Genomic DNA, 22,036 nt, shown 5'->3' with positions numbered 1-22,036 from the left:
CGTTATCTGAGCTTTCTAAATGTGTCATTCCACACTTCTCAGCAGCCTGAGGGAACTGGCATGATAGATGAAGAATTCACAGTTGCAAGACTGTACATTAGTAAAATGAAATCAGAAGTAAAAACAATGGTAAAACGTTGCAAACAGTTAGAAGGCACACAAGCTGAAAGCAATAAGAAAATGGAAGAAAACGAAAAGGAGTTGGCTGCCTGCCAGCTCCGTATCTCACAGGTAAATGTTTCTTTACAGTGTACTTCCTACATGTTCTTTTGAATTTATTAACCTACTGGGGGGTAAAAAAAGTTGCAATTTCTTTTTGATACCTAACAAAGTATATTGTGAGCAAACAGCCACAAGACTCAGCTGTATCCTCAATACTCTCTTCAGTTTGGATGCTTCTGAGTAATTGTGACAGGATGTCAAAATTTCTGCAATATGTCTGTAGCCTGATAATGCTTTTGCAGCACTTGTAGTAAATACTAGCGTCCATATGTTCTCCATCACAGGATCCTTTACAAATAGCAGTCTTACAGAAGGAGTGGCCAGTGAGCACTCTGCCTGCTAATGCAGCAAGTTGGAAGTGGGAGAGAGCAATAGCACAGTAAAATGACAGTAGGCTTGCATAGCAGATTAAATTTACTTATAATGTGAGAAAGGCCATTTTAATGCGATTGTTAGAAAAGATCAGTACTGTGTCTTCTAACACTTCTGAAAATTGTGATCTACATATGCAATTTAATTTTTCTATATTTTGTTTTACATACAGATGGTAATCTTTTTTTAAATCAGGAGATGCATATTTCTGTGCAGTCTTCTAAATACAGCGGGCCTCTCTTGCCTCTGATAGTATTTAACATTCAAAACATCTCTTCTCCCAGCCAAAAATGTATTTCATTCCAATCCAGAATAAAGACATTGTCTTACAGGCTACGTTACAGATCTACTTGAGTAGTCATATTCTTCTTAGAGTTTAGTTGGCACCATTTTTGTTTTGAGATCAGGTTACTTGCTTAAAAATAAGTATAAACTGTTTATGCAGATGTAATTCTGTGATACCTAGTTCCAAAGCAAATTAATCTTTCCATTCTACAAGCATGAAGCCAAGATCAAGTCATTGACTGAATACCTTCAGAATGTGGAACAGAAAAAGAGACAACTGGAAGAGTCTGTGGATTCCCTTAATGAAGAATTAGTTCAACTCCGAGCACAGGGTAGGAATTGCCTCCCTACACACCACCCACCACCATCACCATTTTAATTATATAGTGATAAATATGGAATTGTTCTGTTCTGTTTAGATTGAAGGGCAGAGCTAGAGAATGGCTTTTTGCTACTGAACATGTAGAATTAATCAACAGCAAAGCATGCTTGCTATTTGAAAGAACTGCTGTGGATAGGATTAAATTAAAGATGTTACTGATTTAATTGATCTTTGTGGTGTGAGGGGATTTTTTCCAAATTTTAAGGCGTTGGGAAGGGAAGGGGGAATTAACTCCATCTTCCCTGTGATCACCCAGTTACCTGGCTGAAATGTGTTTTCCCTCCTCTATCCCTACTAGAAAAAGTCCATGAGATGGAGAAAGAGCACTTAAATAAGGTTCAAACTGCAAATGAAGTCAAGGTAAGTTAATTTCATTGTTTTTAAAAAAAAAAAACCCCAAGTGAATTATGGTAACTTCTTAAAGCGCTGTTTTTTCTAATAGCAAGCTGTGGAACAGCAAATTCAGAGCCATCGTGAGACGCATCAGAAACAAATCAGTAGCCTAAGAGATGAAGTTGATGCAAAGGAGAAACTTATCACTGAACTTCAAGAGTAAGTAATTGTCATTATTTTAGTAGTGCCAAATGTCTCTGGACTGTGTGAGTATGGAAGCACAGTATGGTGGTAAGGAAGTGGCAAAGGTTTCTTCCAGCAATGTCTTTCTAACTTGTGTTGCTTTACTGAATGTCCTGTCTGACAGGTTTAGTTGATATAATATTTACTTTCTGTGTTCAGCCAAAACCAGAAGATGATGCTTGAACAGGAACGTCTTAGAGTTGAGCATGAGAAGTTGAAAGCGACTGATCAGGAAAAAAGTAGAAAACTGCATGAACTTACGTAAGTGATAATGGTGCATAAAACGAATGTGTGTGGGAACACTTAAGTTTTAAAAACTAGTGACCTAATATGACGAAGTGGCTCTCACTGTATGATATGCCTATTAAAGAGAGAAGCTCCAGAGCCTTCTTGAATTCAACTTTTTTAAAACCTTTGCACTGCCTTAATATTTAAAATTGGAAGTAAAATGATGAAAGGTAGGAAGGACACAACTTTTTGTTTGTTAATATGCTATGGGTTGGAGTAGTGAACTTTTCAATTTGCAGCTAAGTATTGCATGCTCTAAGACTGGAAGAGACTTGTAAACAGTTCCTTTTTTTTTTTTATTTTTTTGTTGTTGTGCAATTTAACTAGTTAGGTGGTTCTAACTGGCTTGTTCTTGAGATTAAACAGCTACATACTTTGAGTGATTAAATACAGTGTATTAGTGAATTAGAGACTGAAAAGTTATTGCAAAAATTAGAATTGAATTCTGCTTGCAGGTAAGTATACAACGGTCAAGATGAAAAACAGTTCTCAACTTGTAGAAATCTGACCATAATCTCCTGGAAGTGTTTCTAGAGTATCAGTAGCGACCCCTTTCTGGTGTATATGAATTTATCTTTACAGAAGTTAAAAATACATTATACTTAAAACTTTTTCAAAAGTGCATACTTTTTGGCCATGTTTAAAAGCACACAGTGGCTTTCAGGTTTTTATCTTAGAATTTTAAATAATCAGAGGGAACTAACTGGTCTGTACTGGTAACCAATAACTAATGCTTACTTTTTTCTTTTTTCTTTACCTTTTTTTTTTTTTCTTTTAGCCTTACTGTGAAATACAATGTTGGTTGAACTGACTAAAATTTTAACAGTACTCTGGTCTTGTGAATGCATCTTACTCTGATTTATTTATATGCCACAATGATTACAAAAGTTACATTAGTTACAATAGGTTTTCTTGTCTTGTAAGATTTGATATGCATACCACATTATTGCTCTTATTTCAGTTTGCCAGCTAAACTATATATAACATTGATCCCTTAAAGGTGCTTGCTATATTAGAAACTTTCCTCTTCAAAAGACTTGCAAAGAAACATTAAAAATTAGTTTGGTATTCTGTGTCCTCCCCCACCCTTTGAATCCATTTATTTTCTATTGTATGTCATAAATGTGCATGGTGAATGACAGGCCAGAAACAATGCAGATTATTCACATTTTATTCTTTCTTTTTTTGACTTAGAGTTGTGTAAGATGCCTAGAACTACTTTTCCAGTGAGATCTGTGAAATGGATAGGATGCTGAGATATTCTTTAGAATATTTTATTACCTCAAATGTTTAATCATTTAACTGTGAGCTAGTAGTGGAACTGGCCAAGTGAGGAGAAATTTCAAGAGGAAAAGAAGCTTTTTGGCTACTTAATAGGAACACTTCATTTTCATGTAGTCCCTGGCCTTCCTATTCCAATCTCGAGTCGTAAAAAGAAAAGTCCGCATTCCTTTCCTGTATCCTGTCATCTTAGTAATTGTGCTGCCTTATAATTCTGAGAGAGAGTGTTAGCAGTGCAGCAAAAGCTCTCACATTAAATAGGAAGACAGAAGCTCTGTAAAGTGTTATATTCCTGTAAACTGAGATTGTTGTTTATGATGCTAGCTTTGGCAAATGTGTTGGGGGTGAGGTGGTAGAACAAAACAAAACAAAAAAATCCTTAATCTGTCATGTGATACTTAGCTGGTCAGAGCTAAGAACATTTGTAGGATAAGATCTCCCCAAGTATTCATCCTGAACCTGACTCAGACAGAGTCCTTCTTTACATATTCTAGAAACTTAACATTATGCATCTGAATGTACTTGTTTGTATTCCTTCAATATTAAAAGTACTTCTCTCTTTTCTTTCTGCAACTCCCCCACTTCCACACCCCCTTCCCAAATGGATTTCTGAGTGTGGTGTCATCTGTCAGTTGCATCCTTAATTGAGGACTTCAACTGAAAGACATTTTTCATTTGTACCATATAGTGTTTATCAATCTAGTCTCCTAAAACATTAAAATTTCCTATTTTGCTCAGATGTTTCAGGACAAATTTACTCTCTTTTAGGGTTATGCAGGACAGACGGGAACAAGCAAGGCAAGATTTAAAGGGTTTGGAAGAGACTGTGGTAAGATAGTCAGAATATATTACAAAGCAAATGTCAATACTTGCGTGTTTGGGGTGTTCTTTTCTTTCAGAGTTGTGTGTTGGCTTTTGGGGTTTTTTTGAGGGGGTTGTTTTGGTTCGTTGGTGGGGTTTTTTTGTTTGTTTGCTTAATTTCTTGTCCTTAACTGTAGGCAAAAGAACTTCAGACTCTTCACAATCTTCGGAAGCTGTTTGTTCAAGATCTGGCTACTAGAGTGAAAAAGGTAACATGGTGCTGTAGTGAAACTTGGTGTTTCTGAGAATGCTACATAAATTTCAGTTTAGAACTAAATGAGGAATTGGTCTTTATGTGGTGTAATTTTTCTGGCTTGATCTTAATATGCAAGTTCAGATTTGTACTCAGCCTCCTCTCTCCCTCCCCATGCCTTTGTTACTGCAGAGTGCCGAGATTGACTCGGATGATACAGGAGGCAGTGCTGCACAAAAACAGAAGATTTCCTTCCTTGAGAATAATCTTGAACAGCTTACAAAGGTTCACAAGCAGGTACAATGAGGCTTAATTTCAAGTTTTAATTAAAAACAAACTACTTAAGGTGCATTATTATAGGAGTGACTGCATGCATATTGGTCATAAAGTAACTGCTTCATAATTAAATACTTCTACATCTTGAGTGTGTCTCTTGATATAAAACAATAGACTAAAGTTTTCCTGTAACGTAAATTAATAGCTATTTTAAATATATGTGAGTATGTAACAAAATAGCTGCATTTAAACTGAAGAAGATCCAAGTTAGTGTTTAGAGTTAGTGTATCAGTCTAGGGGATTCTTGCCTGTCTCTGACTGAAGAAGAATGTAGACTTTAAGTGCCTATGTTGGGTGGCACGTTCTTCCACAGTAACTGATTTTCATATGACCATCTTACTGATGAACTATTAGATTTACTAAAAGCTTAAGCAAAGATAATATAGTAGCCCTACTGCTTTGCCTGTTTAGGGGCAGGAGGGTGTTTGGTTGGCTCTCCCTATGAAAAGAGATACCAAGAAAATAATAAATTCTGGTTTTGTAGCTGGTACGTGATAACGCAGATCTTCGCTGTGAACTTCCTAAACTCGAGAAGCGACTTAGAGCTACAGCTGAAAGAGTTAAAGCTTTGGAGTCTGCACTGAAGGAAGCCAAAGAGAATGCTTCTCGTGATCGCAAACGGTATCAGCAAGAAGTAGATCGTATAAAGGAAGCTGTAAGATCCAAGAATATGGCCAGAAGAGGACATTCTGCACAAATTGGTTAGTAAAGAATCCCTTGCCCCCTACAGCTTCATCTGCCTCCTGATTTTTTTGATCTTTGTGCAAGTATGCATCTTTCAACCTTAGTTGGTACTGCATGTGTGAACATGATGCATTTTCTACCATGAGTTATATTTTGGTTAATAGACTGTAAGTGTGAGTGGGTGGTGATGTATGATTGTTTGGGGGTTTGTTATTTATTTGAAATGGGCCTCTTCCTGGTAGCTGGATTTTTGTACGTGCTGGGAAAGGCTTACTGACCTAGAATTCTAGCCTGAATGTGCGTTCCACTTCCTAGAACAAAACAATACAGTGAATGTGAGTCTTAAGTCTGTAACATCATTCCAATTCCATTCCAATTTCTAAGGCTAAGTAGGTATTCCAAAGCAAGGAGAGAGATTAAGCCATCACCTTAAGCAACAACAAATCGTCTTGCTGTCTTTTGGTCTTGTCAGGGAGAGGGGCAGACAGAAATGCACAACTAACATCCTAAGATCCCTAATTACCTTTTTGGTTCTTTGTTCCAAAACATATAGCACTCTGTAGCCCTCGCTGAGGCAATAGAATGGAAAAAACAAAAATCTGTAGTAACTAGTAGTCTTTCTTACTATGTAGGGGGAAGACAGTCATATTCCCTTGGTCCTCCCCCTGCCATTATGCTGTCAAGTGCTGAGGGCCAAGAGGGTGTGTGACCTGTGGAGGACTTAACTGTGCCTATTACATTATTGTTGTAGAAGTAACTGTGTTCCAGCCTTTTTGTTGTCCTGTGTCAGGACTTCAGTAATCAATACGCTTATCTTAAATGATAATGCAACTGAAATGAGCATTGCAGTTAAACTTTGCTCATATTCTGTAGGTCTGCAAAGAGCTGTTGCAGAATAAAGTTAAAATTTTTTTTCTTGGTCACTTCAAGTGGCAGCTTGAAGACAGGTGCTTTCCTGTCTTACATTTCTCTCAAGTGATCTCCAAGATGACAAACAATTCTCTAGTGAGCTTGCCACAGCTATAAAGCCTCTTGTACTTAAATGTCTAGATGAACTAGTCATGTCTTGCTGGAGATCAGCTTCCTGTAAGGCAGAAATTGAGAAGTGTTTCTCTGATGCATTTGCTACCTGCAGGTACTTTTTATCCACTCTTACCTGCTGAAACTTTAAATGCTTCTGTTTAATGTTACAGAACTTTGTAAAGTCATACAGTTGTGCATGTCCTGTTAAGAGCTGGTACAAAACTGATTGAAAATATAGTTTGTTTATCGAAGCATATGCAGCTTGTGAATGACCTGTCAAAACTACTGTTTTTGAATTCAGTAATAGAGCAAGTTTTATTTCTATATGGTGGTAAGAAGTTGATGAAGCAGTGTTATCTGTGGAGTAATCAGTATGCAGAATCACTTGCAGAGCAGAGTAACTAGTGGCTTATCAATCAAGTAGATGTGGGAAATACAGCAGGGTATAATTATTCCTTACAGGAACAGAACCCTCATGAAACTTTGTCTAGCGATGTGTCTTATTTGAGTTCTTATTGCCGAGAAATAGGACTCTCACAGGGAAATGCATTAGGTGGGGCAGATAATACACATGAAGATAATCATTATCAAAAACTTTGCTAGCTTTAATTCTAATAGGGACAATAAAAGCAAAACCTTGTCTATTTTTCAGGGCTTGTTATAGTTGGCACTAATCTGTTAGGTTCTCAGAATACCATCTCTTAAACTTGTTTTCTTATTCAAAGTGCATTAAATTTTGATTATTACATTTGGGATACTTTAAAATAAAGCATTAGTAAATTTGAATAATAAAAGGTAAAATTGTGATGTATATATTTGTAAGTCATGTTTCTTTTCATGCAGCTAAGCCTATCCGTCCTGGCCAACATCCAGCAGCTTCTCCAACTCATCCAAGTGCAATTCGTGGTGGAGGTGCGTTCACTCAAAACAGCCAGCCAGTTGCGCTGCGTGGAGGTGGAGGACGGCAAGACAAAGTGTAAGTTTGTCTTGTAGGATTTTTTTTAAATGTGTGATTAAACCACTTTGTATTACAGTTCATTCTGTGGCATAAAATCACTTGAATAATCTGTTAACTTCTTTTTTTACAGAATTGTATAGTTAGAGGAACAGTATGCATATACATCTGACTAATGCTGCTGCTGCTGCTTTTGTTATAAAACTGGCATTTGTTGTAAAATGGTAGTTCTGGAGTTGTTCTGCTGGAGTAGAACAGAACATGAAAACAGTCAGTTGGAGATAGTTACCAGTCACAGCCAATAGCTACTGTTTGGGAAAGGGGTGGACAGTTTAAATTCTTTTGGCTTGCTAGTATCTCTTTAAATATGGTTTTCTTCAGAAAACATTCAGCAATGAAATAAAAAATGACCCTATTCTCATATGTTGTTTATTTGCTGCTGTTACTACGTTTGCACACTGCTTCATGTGTCAGTAGTTTGGAAGTATTTAACAGAAAAATTCGTGTCTTCATCTGGTAAATTTAAAATGTTAGCCTAGCTAAAATACAGTAACTGAAATTAATACATGCACTTATTTGAAAATGTCTCTAATCTCCTAAGTAATTAGATGTAGTCTGGTACTTAATATGCTTCGGTTGCTCACAGAATCATGTCTCTTTTTAATCAATGTCTGCATTAGAGTTGGTCTGTTGGTCACTTAACAGTAATGCTTTGCTGCGTTCTCTGTCGTCATCTTGACTTTTGAGCGTTTGTATAAATGTCTTCTAGGCATTCCCTTAGTTAAGGTTATCTGCATCTTCGGTTTGAAAATACTCCTAAAATGATTGTGTGGTGTTTGAATCCTGGGTGCTTCTCTTCTGAAGGGCAGAAGCAGTTTATGTTAATCTTGTTTCCACTTGTTTCTTTTTATTAGCTGACTGACTTTTCAAAGCTTTCTTTCCAATTTAGAGAAAATCAGGCTGTGGTACTAGTTAAGGTACCTGGTTCTGTTCAGTAGTGTCTCTGTCTCTTAGTAAATAAGAGGTTGAAGTGATAGTACTTTAACCTTGAATAACATTTACCTTGAATGACTAAGGAGCTGGCAATTCATAGATTCTTGATTATGTTGATATGGTGAAATTAATCTTCTGATAGCTACTTTGACTACAATGGCAGTCTAGCTCAGGTGTCCAGTGTAGAGACATTTCAAGGTATGATTGACCCAGTTTATTTTAGATGCCTACTTTAGCGTGAGTTTGCACGTGCTCTGATGTTGCCTAGAATTCTAACTGAAGAGCGCCTATTTAGTCTCATACTTCTTTAAAAGTGCTTAGAATAGTTGATATAATCAGCAATAAATTAACTAAATTTTGAGCTTGCATCTTGCTTTGGAGAAGAGCTTTTGTTGTTGGTCCTGGGGAATTTAAATAGGAGGCTTAGCACTTTGACTTTTGGACTGTGTTTAGATAAATCATGAAGGAGTGGAAAATTGCTAAGTATTGGCTAGAACACCTTTTGAACAAACAAACGAGAACTCCTATGTAATATGCTTGCAGAATCCCTTAAGCAGTTGTAAAGCTTTCATATAATTCTTCTAACGTGAGCATGTTACCTATTGCTGTAGAACCGAGCAGAGTTTAGCACTTAAAGGCAGGAGACTGGTCGTAATTTATTCCAACTTTCCTATCTTGTTTCTGGAAGAACCTGTCCCCTATGGAAGTAAAGGAACAAAACTTTTTTGAACTTTATTTTTACTATTAAATATGAATTTGTTCTAGGCTTGTGAATACTCGGGTAGCCAGTATCATTCTTCTCTGTAGTAGTGTCTGTCATACTTTTTTTGATGATTAATACATATACTAAGCATCTCAACTTCTGGTTAGAGAACTTCTGGTACAGTAGGAACATGATGTACTGTTTTACATTTGGAGACCACTTTAACAAATTATTCTGGAAACATTAAAGAAGTACAGAGATGGTAAATTGTTATTTCCCTATGCAAATCAAACTTTAAGATAATTTATGCCAAATGATCTCTTCATTCCCATTTCATCTTCCCAAAATAGCAAAGTCAAAACTTTGCAGCAGCTGGTAGGTGGTATCCAGACAGTTCTCACTGGCCTGGAAAAGTAGCAACAGTCATGGGAAATGGAACTGGGTTATAATTGGCTTGTGTTTGTAATGTTTACTCTGTTAAGGCAATCAAGATTGGATACCCAGTCAGTTTATTGTGCTGTAAATTTGTTGGTAACAGACAGCATTGCTTAAATGCTTTGTGTTGTGTAATTTGTTATTCTAAAGTAGATGTTCTATTAGCACTTATCTGAGTGGTCTAAGAATTGGGCTCTTAAAGGCTATGTAAATAGTGAATATGGTCTACTGTAAATATAAATAACTTGGCTTTTTTGGCTTATGAGGTACAAGCATGTAACTCTGTTATTTTTCTCATTTACAGTTGCTGAAAAGTAAATGCAACGTGAGGAGGATTGGATATCGTGTAGAGGGAGTCATTCCATGACAATAATCTTTCCCTTTGGGGACTGTAGGATTATTTTTTGAAAATGTATAAATTATACCTGGCCTGTACAGCTCTTCCCCCTTCTACAAATTCTGCTAACTGATTCCCCCCCAAAAAAACTAGAGTGCAATTTTGGCGTCTTGAAAAATGACATGTTACTTAAAGTGTAGCTCTGCTCATTACACAGTTTGTCTTTCATGTCTTAAATTTAGTCTGCACTGTGCCAAGCTGAATGTACGTTGAGAAGATCTTAGTTCAAACTTTCTAGCTTAATTTGTGTACATCTTATTGTCTTAGGGAATGTGCAACAGTGTTTAAGTATACTTTCATTTTTATTACTTCACATAACACTACATGTCCCACTGAATTAGAACGGCACTCTAGATTACAGTTTTCTTTTGGAATGCTACATAGGGCATTGGAACTAAATTTATTTGTACAGTGTAAGAATACTGAAGTGTGCTTACGACAACTGCCATAAGGCACTGCAATTGCTACACCACAGAACTAAAGAGTTCAATATGAACAAGGCTGTTTAACTGTTATCTGATTAAATGCCCGTTTATCGGGTAATTTAGAATTAAATATTGTACAGTAATAAGAGTAAACCTAAGTTTACAAAAAAGACTTTGGCAATGGATTATCCCATCTGTCCTGTTCCTGATTCTACACACAGTACAGTCTGGTGGAGTGAAAACATTCTGCTTCATTCTGATGAGCCTGTCTATCCATTTGTCTGTATCTGTGACAGTTCACTTTTGCTATTTTATAATAGTGAAATGAGCACAATCTAAAATCTAACTTGATATTCCACTACATATACAGTACTGGAATTTTTTGGCTAAAATTTTAACTTTCAATTAAAAAAATTTTTTCAGCAGCTGGCCAATGAATTCAAATACACTAATAAAGGATACAACTTTTTAAAACTGATGTATTGGGAAATCCCAGAGACAAGTGTTTAAAAAAAAATAATAAAATAAATAAAGTGCTACCCTGAATTGTATTTGTAATCCGTTTGTAAGTAGGTATATGAAATGTCCAAAGTAGTAGTTGTTGAATATTTTTCTTCTCTTTGCAATAAAGTCCTGTAAAGTGGCTAACAAAATGAAACATGGGGGTTTTTGTTTTGTTTTGTTTTTTGAGCTCTAATACTTCCACTGAGCTGACTCTGTGTTTTAAAATTTTATAGTATAATTTGCCTAACTTATTCATAGGGTTTAGCCACTATAATTTTTAGAACAGCTGCCTTCTGGATAGAAATTGGTTACCAGGTCTTTGAGAAAGAAGGAACTTAATATTACTGAAAGAATTCAGTGAGCTTTCCAGACCCAGTTGGTACCACTTTGTGTGCTGGCTTGAACTTTTTGCTGGGTATTCATCAGTTATTGTGGAAACAGTAGAGACTCTATGACTGTTCAAACAGGAAATCACTTTCAACTTTTATATTATAAATAGACAAAATATTTATATTATGATGGAGTGTAGTCAGATTTTAGACCTTGAACCACGTTTTTCTATAACTACAGTAGTTTGAATTTTTAATAGTTTGATTTTTAAAGGTTGAGTGTATCGGTCGGAAATCTCACTATTTTGGAGTTTTCAGCTTTTGAGACTGTTTTGTTCATTAAGGCTGCCAAACACTCCAAACTTGCAGTTGTTTTAGAGCATGATTAAAGACAGCATACTGAGGAAAGAAAAATAAATGAATGGCAAACTAGTTTGAATGAAATTTCTCATAATGGAAACAGCACTGTCCGTTATCTTTCTCAGTGTTAACTACAGGTTTTCAGACCTTCATTTGTTAATATGCAATCATAAAAACAAAAAGAAACCACTTTCTTTAAAATACATTCAAATGAAGCAGGATTTTTTTTCTCATGCCTGTGAATGGGGGTTTCATTCCTGTAGGTAATTATCATGGGGTTTGGTGCTGAAAATTGCTGTGTTTAAAAAACAAAAAAACCAAAAAAAACAACAAAAAAAACGTAATTAGCCTGTAGCTCAGTGTACATCACCTTTTTATATTTAAACTTTTTTTTTTATTTTAAACCTTTTATGAAGTTTACCAAGAACTGCCTCTTAAAATGTAAAAAAGAAAAAAAGAAAAAAAAAAAACAAAACCAAACAACTTTTTTTGTTTTCTGGTTTGGCTGTCATAGGTCAGCTGGACAGGACAATTACTGTTTTTTGTAAATTAAAATATTCAGTCTATACAGGGAATGTTCAACACTGCTGTTTCAACTTGCAGTCTTTGAATGGTTCTTATTTTTATGTTCCTCTAGATCATATTTTTTAAAAAGATGGTTTAGGATAGGAACTTGGTGAAATAATATTTATTTCTGGTGAACAACTAAATTATTTACATAACTTAAATGCTGACTCACTACTGTGTGTATCTCTAAATTTGACATGAGGACAAGTCTACCTGTGGAATATGATTTAACTTCAGTACACTTAAGATGCATTAAAACAATTGGTTTGGGGAAGACGCCATATAGTTTTAACTTACCTGCATGCTGTAAATGTATTTGTGTTTAAATAAAGAGAAGAAAAATCTTTGAACTTTGTGCATTTATTCAGTCTCTTCACCTGTTTGTTACATTGTGTCCAGATAATACTTTTCACTTGATAGGTTTCACGACCAGTTATCTTTATGTAAATAGTGATCACTTGATGTCTCGTAACTTCTTGTTGCAGTGTTTGTTAATACAAGTAAGCTTTCCCACAAATATGAATATTTAAGTCTTAGTCTTCAAAAGACTGTTCATGATAGAAAAAATACACAAACAAAAAAGCCCCAAACCAAACAAAAGAACAAAAAAAACCCCCCAACTCCAACAACTGCTGCCTGTGGAAATGTACAGAAATTGATTACAGCCACAGTATATCAGAATTTGAACCCCTTCAATCTTGAATTACACTGACCTCTCCCAAAGGCATATATTCCATGTAGTTCATAAATATGCCAATTTAATAGCCATTTTTAATGGCTTCTCTTGGTTCTGTATGTTTTGGGGGTTTTTTTTTTAAACATCAACTTCCACCCTATCTATCTTGGACACAGTGACACACTTGAAAGAATTCTCCCTTGGCATAGGGTGTAGACACAGCATTCTTTCTCTTAAAGGAGAGATTTCCTAGTATTAGTATTCCTTAGTATTCAGCTGCTTTTCAAAAAAAGACTTGAAAAACAAACTCCAGAACCCTCACCAACAAACCCAACCCTCTTCTCCTTAGGCTATACCTACATGTAGTTATTTCTTAGCTGTAATTGGGAGTTAGATATGTAAGATTATTGCTGCATCCTATTCACCAAGGTATTTCTTTTTTTAAATTATTGCATTCTAGAGTAAGCTGAAGTCAACTTAGAGTCAGCTATACTTTCTTCTTTCCAGGAGGAGAAGGAAATTTAAGAATTAGAGGAGATTGCCTTAATTCAGGCCTACTGGCAATCGAGGAAGCATAGATTGCACTTGCATTCCGCACTTGTTCTTTAAAATGGAACTTTGATGTGAAGCAGTGTAGAAGCTGATTCAAGGGTTTGGGCACATGACGTGCATCTGATTTGATTCCTGGGGATCTTAAAAATCCAATTTTAAAGACTTTCTAAGATGATAATGCATTTATCTGTTTTGGGATGCATGAAGAATGGGTGCCTGCTTGCAGTGTTTCAGCCTGCAGATGACAAATTCTGAAAGCTGCCAGTTCATCTGTAGCAGCTGATGCCTACTGTATTTTCAGCTTGAGCTGTAGCTGCTTGTGCTTTATGTACTCCCAGTTAGCCAGTGAAGGAGGGAAGTGAAATGGAGATCTTCTCTTCTGCCAGTCTGACAGAACAAACAGTTGGTTTGGTTCAGACCAAGAGCTCATCTAGCTAAGCCTCTCTCCAGAGGTGCCAGATATATGGGTTGCCCAGAAAAATCAGTCAAACGTGATGATTCTTCTCAATAGTCTTCTCTAGACATGTCATGTCAGGGGCTTTCCTGAGTGTGGTGTCAGTTGTCTGTATGGTGATGCTCAAAGTTCTCATTTTATCCACATACTTGGACAGTCTTCTCTGGAATCCATGTAAACTTGTCTTGGTTTCAGTTGGAAAGCAATTCCCATGAGTTACCACTTGCTTCATGAACATCTCTTTTTTTTTTTTTTTTTTTTTTTTTTAACTTGGCTCCTGCTGATTTGGTGACTCCTCATTCTTGTTTGAAAGGATTAATCCCTTTCCAACATTTCTGTGCCACCTAGACTTTTGTAGACCTCTTCTCTCTCTTTTTCTTTCTCAGGACTTTTTTTCCTTTCCCAGGAATCTGTAACAGTTGATTCTACTTTTTCTGAGTGCTATTGAACTGATGTTTTATTATGGAGCAATCTAGTTACGTAAGGCTGCAATCATCTTCTGGATAATTTTCTCAGAAAAAGATTTAGCTAAATTTGTAGAGCTTTGATATATAAATATATATATGTACAAAAGCATAAAGGAGGTCTAGATTTAAGTCTGCCAGTACAGTTATGTAGAAGAAAAGATCTCAGGAGGAAGAAATTGCATCTGTAAAACTGCTCAGTAATGAGCTAATCTGATACTATCAAATATTTCATAGTGTATCCTATTAACAGAAGATGGCTCAGTCACACCAGTGAGGTGCTCGCTTTTGAACAGACCTGTGTCTCTACTAGGGGATGACCAACTCAAACCCTTTTAATTGTACACAAGGACTAAGGGATGCTCAAAAAGGAAAGCAAATTTCCTTTCACTCTGAAGTTTCTTAGGAGCAATGGCATGACCTGAAATGACTTCTGAAATTAAGAAAAAATGTTATTACGTCCCTGACAAGGAAAAACTGCAGTTACCTGCACTGATAATCTACAAACTGCTAAGGAATTCATTGACAGAAGAAGATTGTTCTGTTGGCTGGCTTGGGGTGGCTTCCGTCTTGAATGTACCAAGAAGTTGTAACACCAATTTAGGAAGTGTCAAATGCATTACTGTATTTAAAATGCGCTATGTGCAGACTGTCTCAAGTCACTTAAGTACATGATATAACTTCTCTAAATGACGTAGAAAACATATGGAAGATGATTACTGAAGACTGTTGGGTGCATCAGAATTTTTGCCTGTGGAGTTTTGAGCTGATGAATCTTCCTGAATTCCCTGCAGGAGTGTTCATCATTTTATGTTTAACCAATCCTTGCTGGGGGGGAATGACAAGTGAAGTGGGACTGGGCAGGGAGAGTAATTTGAGCTGCTAACTCCTTTTAGTGTTTCATTATGAAAGTTGAAGGTGCAGAGGGTATCAGTCAGCTAGGCTATCCAGTGTGACAGGAAAAGTTACCTGAAGAAGAAAAATATAATGCAGAAGAAAAAAAATGCATGCAAATATGACTATTGTAATAAAGCATATTTAGCCTATTTACTTTGAAAAGGAAAATAAGAGGCTAATGACTATAAAGGGGAAAGAAAGGGGCATTGCGTAGGATGGTGTGGCATATCTGCGCCCTGGATGCCTTGCGGGTGTACGTTTCAGCAGCATACTCCCTCTAGGGTCTGTTGTGCTCCACAAGGTAGGCATACCGGTATTGCGGAATGGAGCTAAATCCATCCAGTGTCTTCACCTAAGGTACCAAGGGAAGTGTTAATATGTACCTCTGGCAAGTAGGGAGAACAGCATAACCCACATTCTCCACATTCCTAAATCCACAAAACTGGGTGTGGAAATGACTCAGAGGTGCCCCCAGGTGTGTGTTTTAGAGAGCTATTTCCACAGCGTCTGTTGTGAGTAACAAATACCTGGGAGCCCCTGTCTTGGTCTGAAAGTCAACTCAAATTATCTCCTGCAGTTGGAAACAAATACACTTCACAGCTGATGACACCATATTGGAGATACCCGCAAAGCTACTTACTGTTCCAGTGGATGTTTGATTTGGCTTTTGTCAGCAGCAGCATTAAAAATTGTGTTAAAAAGTAAATTAGCTCAGCAAAGCATAAATGTGTTATCCTGTCTGCTTATTGCCTCCATCAACAGGTCTGGTTCCAATCAGCCTGGGGAGGGGGAGTGTTGCGCTGTCAGGATAGGTGTTTTACGTGATCATTCAGCATCCTATCCTGTTAACAAGCAGGTATTTGCAGAGTTTTTTGCGCTGGTCTTTTCCTGAGAGGGTGTAAATGATTCTTTAAATGCCTTTTGCTGCAAGAAATACCTGTCAGCAGAAACCATGACAGATCTTAGACTGCTGCCCAGGAAAGCTGGTTTCAACCGCAGCTTACTGCAAGGCCTTTCTGTTTTTTGTGTCAGCTGCACACAGCAGCCTGGTGACCGTCTGTGTTTTCTAGGGCCTGGTTTGCAGTGGGGACTGCAGCGGGGTGAGCCCCCTTCCCACTGCTGATGGGAGAGGGAAGCTCCTTTAGGCGATGGTATCCTCTGATACGTGCTCTGGGAGCTGTGCCTTGCTGGGTTTCCACGTCCTGGTGATACCGAAAAGCCGGTCGAAGAAACTCTCTAAGACTCATTTTGGAGTTTTAGAAAGCAGGCATTCTTTATTGCAGCACTGGAAGCATGGAGGATAGTTCCACCTAGCGTGCATACCACAGCTTTAGCACAAACAGGTTATATAGAATAACTAATTGCATATTAATCAGATTAGTATACATATACATAAAAATGATTGTAACTGATTATCATAGTACTGCCTGTATCCGATCATGCGCAGTGAAGGATCCATTTGAGTCAAAGGGCTGCTTTTATGACCACCGACCCATTTGAAGTTCTTGTTGGCTGTCCTTGAAGTCTTTATTCTTGTCCTTGTTCTTTGATCTTGAAGCTTAACGCAGTTTCAATCACATGTGGTCAGTTTCAACATTGTTCTCATCTAGCGTACAGAAACATCTAGTCATGAGAGCAAAGAACTGCAAAACTTACGAGTAACTACCTCTACTAGTTAATTGCTTGGCTACACTTTTGTCTATTGTTTCAATCATAGTGTTAGTATAAGATTTCTAATAATTATTTACCAAATCTCACTTTTACAGTCACCTAGCAGCAAACCAGTTTCCACGGCTGGTACAAAATATTAAAACCATCAAGATATTTAGACATACCATACAGAATGTATGGAAATATGCCATCACTGGTGGGTTGTTGTGCAGAGGCAGCGCAGCTCCCTTTGCCTGCAAGCGGTCAGCCCCGAGTCCTGGTCCTGCTGCCGCCAGCCTCAGCCCCTGCCGCCTTTCCCCTTGAGGCCAGAGGGCTTCCCCCTGCCCACCTTGGGACCCTGGTGTGAGTGACGTGTCACTGTGCTGGGGGAAGGGAGGAGCTGCCTGCTTTTCCTGGAAGAACTTTGTATTCCTGCTCCAACAGGTCTGTCCTCTCTAACTGTGAGGCCACAGGGCCCCGTAACAGGAGAGGAGCTGAAGCGCAGATCCTCGAGTGGGAGAAATACAGGCCAGGCTGTGAAGTAATAAAAGTTTTGTTTGGTGTTTTGTTTTTCTAGGTCTGAAGTTCAGCTTATAATAAAAAATGAAGAGTGCTTCCTCTGTCATTGCTGAGGTCTTTCTAGCTGTCCATTTTGTTGAGGAGCCTACGAGGTCATGATGAGGTGTGAGCCACACTTGTCGTGTCGCTACTTGGGGCAGTAAAAGCAGAATTTCCCAGCTGGGGTTATAATTTCAGCTATGCAGAGCTAGTTATTAACAACCAGAAACTAACCTACCCGGTGCAAGCCCCTTCTGAGGGTGCTTTATTAACCCGAGACCTCGCGGATGCGAGAGAGACAGGAGAGGGCTGCCCCGCGGCAGAAGGGATCCCGTGCGCTGGGAACCTCTGGTGCAGGGATCCAGCTGTTGAAGCCGACGGATTATCGAATCCCTGCTCTCTCCCTTGGCTTGGGCCCCTTTCCTGCCTTTAATCTGAAACCCCAATTTGGCAGCCAGGCCCTAAACCTGTTCGGATGCTTAAAATGGGGGCGGCGCGCGGCGCGGCGTCCCAGCGCCCCTCGGCCGGCTGCCGGCGCCGCTAGGGGGCGCCATGGGCCGGCGGGCCCGGCGGCGGGCTGGCGGGAGCGCGGCGGGAGGGGAGCGCGTGGCTGGCGGAGGGCCGTGGGTTCGGGCTTGCGGGCGTTAATCACCGGCAATGGCCTCTCACATCGTTTGCGTTTAGCGGCTCTGGGGCTCTTGGGCGGTACTGCTTACCCGCCTGTATTTCTGCGTCCCTCTCCCGCCCCCCGCAAGCTGCGTTTTCTCACATTCACTGGTCGGCAGGCAGCGGCCGGGCCGCGGTGCAGCCCTCTCCTCAGAGGGCTGAAGCTTTACTAGCTCTCTTCAAGTTGCCGGCTGTTTTTCTTCCTTTAAACGTGTTTATTTTTTGTGCAACTCCTTCCCATCCCACAAACCTCTTCCCCATCTCTGATTTCAGAGGGGACACTTCACCGGGTAACAGAAGAACTGGCTTTGGCCTCCTCGGCACCGAGTCTGTAAGAATACTAACCCCTGCCCAGGGCCTGCTGGCCCCCGCTTTCCAGATGTAGCTCAGCAGGCAGTTTGCCTTTTCCGCACATCGTTGACTCTTACAGAGCCTCACGACCCCAGAACCCTGACATCCGTCGCTGCAGGGCTGCTGCTCAGCACCTTGGTTCCCAGCCTGTCCTGATGCATCCACCTACCTGTGGGGAGAAACCCTGCGGTCCTTCTTCAGGTGTAGTATCACTGCGGACTCCCCTGATGTGTGGCGTTTATAAAGTCACTTAAATAAAACCTGTAGAATTCATACTTATGCTAAATACCCAACTAGCTCTACTGGTATCGCGCAGAACGAATGGCATTTGTCACAAAGAAAAGGGCTGGGAGCAGATCCTGTGTGTGTCTTTCTATATCATGACATGTAAAGCGGCAACTGTAAAGCTCTTCTATCCTACAGAGCTGCATAGAACTGAATCTTGACATTAAAATATTGTGAAAAGCTGCACATTATGTTTCTGAATAAGTACCAGAATATTCTCCTAGGCATTTTCCACTCCTTACTTAAACCCTTTTTTTTCAGGAAGATACTTCAAAATGTCACAAAATTTGGTATCTTTATTTGAGCTGCAAAACAGTGATATAAGATGCAGAAAGTCAGACCTGTGCAGTGGATGAATCATTATCAAATCCACTCATAGATGAAGCTTTGAGGCATTTTTGTATTTTTCTCTCGTTTCCAGCTGACTTATCTCCATTGATCCACAGACACATGAGCAGCACAAGAGAGGCAGGAAGAGTCATTCCTGATGAGAAATGGATTTTTCCCCCCCACGCTCATTATTGTAGAGGACTGTCAATTTCCCTTGGCAGCCCGTACAATGGGCCTGCTCTCTAATAAATGCAGATAGCATTAAATTAATGTTTCATTCCCATGGTGACAAACAGTGGCATCCAGTTCCAGCGCAGGATAATTCAGTGACAATATGGCAGCAAACAAGTACCTCGCCTGTTATGAGCTAATCAGAGATGCAGAGTATTCGAATGGGACTCAAAGCATCCACCGTCAAAGCTTGGAATGAGTTTATTAACCTGGAGACACATTGTTGAAAATTAGCTGGAAACTGGGAAATGAGAGAATATACGTTAAAAAAAGATCCAAAGCACATAAAAATAAGTATAAAAGCATGAATCAATTTTAATAAAAATTTTCATTCTGCTCTTCATCTGGCTCTAACTGGAACCTGTGCAGGAGCGTAAGTATGTGTGGAGATGAAGAAGAGGATCCTTGGTTCATATGCTTGGTTGATGAAGCTGGTAGAGATTGGGCTGCCAGCCTGGCGAACTGTGGAGTTTGGCTTTGTCGTGTTCTTTGGTCAGAGATTGGCAACCTAGGTTAAGGCAAGGCTGTAGAGAACCAGACCCAGAGGTGTTTGGAAACTGTTACGTGAAAGAGCTCCAACGGACAAGAGCAGATATCCACAGCAAAGAGATTCGAAGGGCTGTTGAAGCCTGAAGGGTGACCGGAGCCCTTCAGCACCCTGCCATGCTGCTGGGAAGGGAGCTGCTGGCACTCAGGCAAGACCTGGCTCTGAGGTTCCTCTCTCTGCTTCTCTGCTGCTTTTGTCCCCTCCTGCTGGATGCATAGCTGGTGGGCCTTCATTAGGCCCAACAGTGAATGCACCTTTCTTTTGAATTTATAATACATATGGGTAGATACTCCAGAGGGAACAAGATACTGAGCTCTTGAGACAACTTGCAAAGAAAGAGAGATTTTGCAAGGACAGGGAATTCAGCCTTCATTATTATGACTTGCCCCAGGGTTTTGTTCTGCACATCAGCAGTTCTTCAGGAGGGGAAGGACCAGCAGCAGCCTCTTAGAACAGAGGGTTCCCCTTTCATTTGCACTCAGCTTATGTCCTGCATGTTTCTGAAAGGCTATTTTGCTGCATGTGTTCTCAGTGAGAGCAATGCTTCAGCTGGTGCTTGGGATAAAATCTTACGGGTGCTAGTTGCTTTTTTCTTTTCATCAGATTAGTTATTTAAAAGCATCTCATTCATGTCCCCTAGAATTATTCTAAAGATTCTCATCACACTTGTTTTTTTTTATTAATGAAAGCTCTTGGAGCCACATCTGGCATGTTTTATTGATCATAATCTCATGGCTGGAAGCTCATCTTGGTAGCTATAGCAACAGAACTTTTTTTTTCAAATCTCAACTCCACAAAAAGTGGAGTAGGGGGAGCAGATCATTTAAATTACTGAGCAGCCAATAACTCTTTTTTCTGTAACCAATTCTGAGTTTTCTAATTTGATACAGTAAATAATGGATAGGAACAAAGTCTTTTGACAGCTACATCTGCTGTGGAAGCTCATGAAAGAGAATAACATGGATGCACATGGTGTCTCGAGAGTCCTTTTTGCTGGTTGTGCGTTGCTCCCATCCTCCGCTGGGCTGTAGGCATCACGGGCAGGCTGAGGGCATGGACCCTGGAGGAACGGCACCATGGAGCACATATTCACAGCCCTCCCTCTGCTACCCAGCCAGGCAGGGGTCTCAAACACTGCCCACGGCAGCAGGGCTTGCTCCAGCTCTTGGGGGCAAGAGGCACTCCTGAAATGTGCCTAAGGGTTAAGGTGAAATGATATGCATTCTGATGCCTAAAGACCCCTGTGAGGTCGGCACCGCCAAGTTGTTCTTATCAGAGATTTTCTCAGGTATGTCTACTCAGGCAGAAGTTACCTCTGAACCAGAGGACTAGCAGGTAACCTGGCCTTCATTGCAGGATGGCTCTTTCCTCTGCTTCCAGCTCCGATGTTTGGCTCCGAGAGCATTCGGAGCAGTGTTTCTTCATCCCGCTGTCCTGGTTTCAGCTGGGATAGAGTTAACTGTCTTCCTAGTAGCTGGTACAGTGCTATGTTTTGAGTTCAGTATGTGAAGAATGTTGATAACACTGATGTTTTCAGTTGTTGCTCAGTAGTGTTTAGACTAATGTCAAGGATTTTTCAGCTTCTCATGCCCAGCCAGTGAGAAAGCTGGAGGGGCACAAGAAGTTGGCACAGGACACAGCCAGGGCACCTGACCCAAACTGGCCAACGGTGTATTCCATACCATGTGACGTCCCATCCAGTATAGGAACGGGGAAGTGGGGGCAGGGATTCGCCGCTCGGGGACTGGCTGGGTGTCGGTCAGCGGGTGGTGAGCAATTGCACCGTGCATCATTTGTACATTCCAATCCTTTCATTATTGCTGTTGTCATTTTATTAGTGTTATCATTATCGTTATTAGTTTCTTCTTTTTCTGTTCTATTAAACCGTTCTTATCTCAACCCACGGGTTTTGCTTCTTTTCCCGATTTTCTCCCCCATCCCAGTGGGTGGGGGGGAGTGAGTGAGCGGCTGCGTGGTGTTTAGTTGCTGGCTGGGGTTAAACCACGACACCTGCCTAATAGCGGCATCCTGCTAGCACTTGAAAATGGTGATGCTGGGACAGTGAAATGAAGCAGTGGGTGGATGCTGTTGCCTTCCTTGCTTTCCCTTAGGGCTTTCCAGCAAGGCAAGTGGAGAACCGCCCTCAGCCTCCAGCCAGAGCAGAAAGTCAGATCCAGCTGCGGCTGCCTGCCTTTTTCAGGTCT

General features: G+C 39.8%; 1 protein-coding gene across 2 annotated transcripts in view; it reads left to right on the top strand.

Moving 5' to 3' along the window:
- KIF5B (kinesin family member 5B) overlaps window positions 1-12,521 on the top strand; it is a 38,827-nt gene extending 26,306 nt beyond the window's left edge. The window contains exons 16-26 of one of the 2 annotated variants that reach the window (XM_052805832.1): window positions 46-231; window positions 1,094-1,211; window positions 1,560-1,621; window positions 1,704-1,813; window positions 1,997-2,098; window positions 4,175-4,235; window positions 4,405-4,476; window positions 4,653-4,757; window positions 5,281-5,497; window positions 7,347-7,479; window positions 9,894-12,521. In XM_052805832.1, the coding sequence (XP_052661792.1) occupies window positions 46-231; window positions 1,094-1,211; window positions 1,560-1,621; window positions 1,704-1,813; window positions 1,997-2,098; window positions 4,175-4,235; window positions 4,405-4,476; window positions 4,653-4,757; window positions 5,281-5,497; window positions 7,347-7,479; window positions 9,894-9,900 (1,173 nt within the window). In that variant the 3' untranslated portion in view covers window positions 9,901-12,521. Of the gene's footprint in view, window positions 1-42; window positions 232-1,093; window positions 1,212-1,559; window positions 1,622-1,703; window positions 1,814-1,996; window positions 2,099-4,174; window positions 4,236-4,404; window positions 4,477-4,652; window positions 4,758-5,280; window positions 5,498-7,346; window positions 7,480-9,893 lie in introns of both variants that reach the window. The other variant, XM_052805823.1, reaches the window with a different exon arrangement.
- Window positions 12,522-22,036: the final 9,515 nt, after the last annotated feature.

This window comes from Harpia harpyja, chromosome 1 (genome assembly GCF_026419915.1).
Source record: "Harpia harpyja isolate bHarHar1 chromosome 1, bHarHar1 primary haplotype, whole genome shotgun sequence".
In the NCBI taxonomy this organism is placed as follows: Eukaryota; Metazoa; Chordata; class Aves; order Accipitriformes; family Accipitridae; genus Harpia; species Harpia harpyja.
The sequence above is the reverse complement of the archived record's forward strand: the minus strand, read 5'-3'. Positions and strand labels throughout refer to the sequence as shown.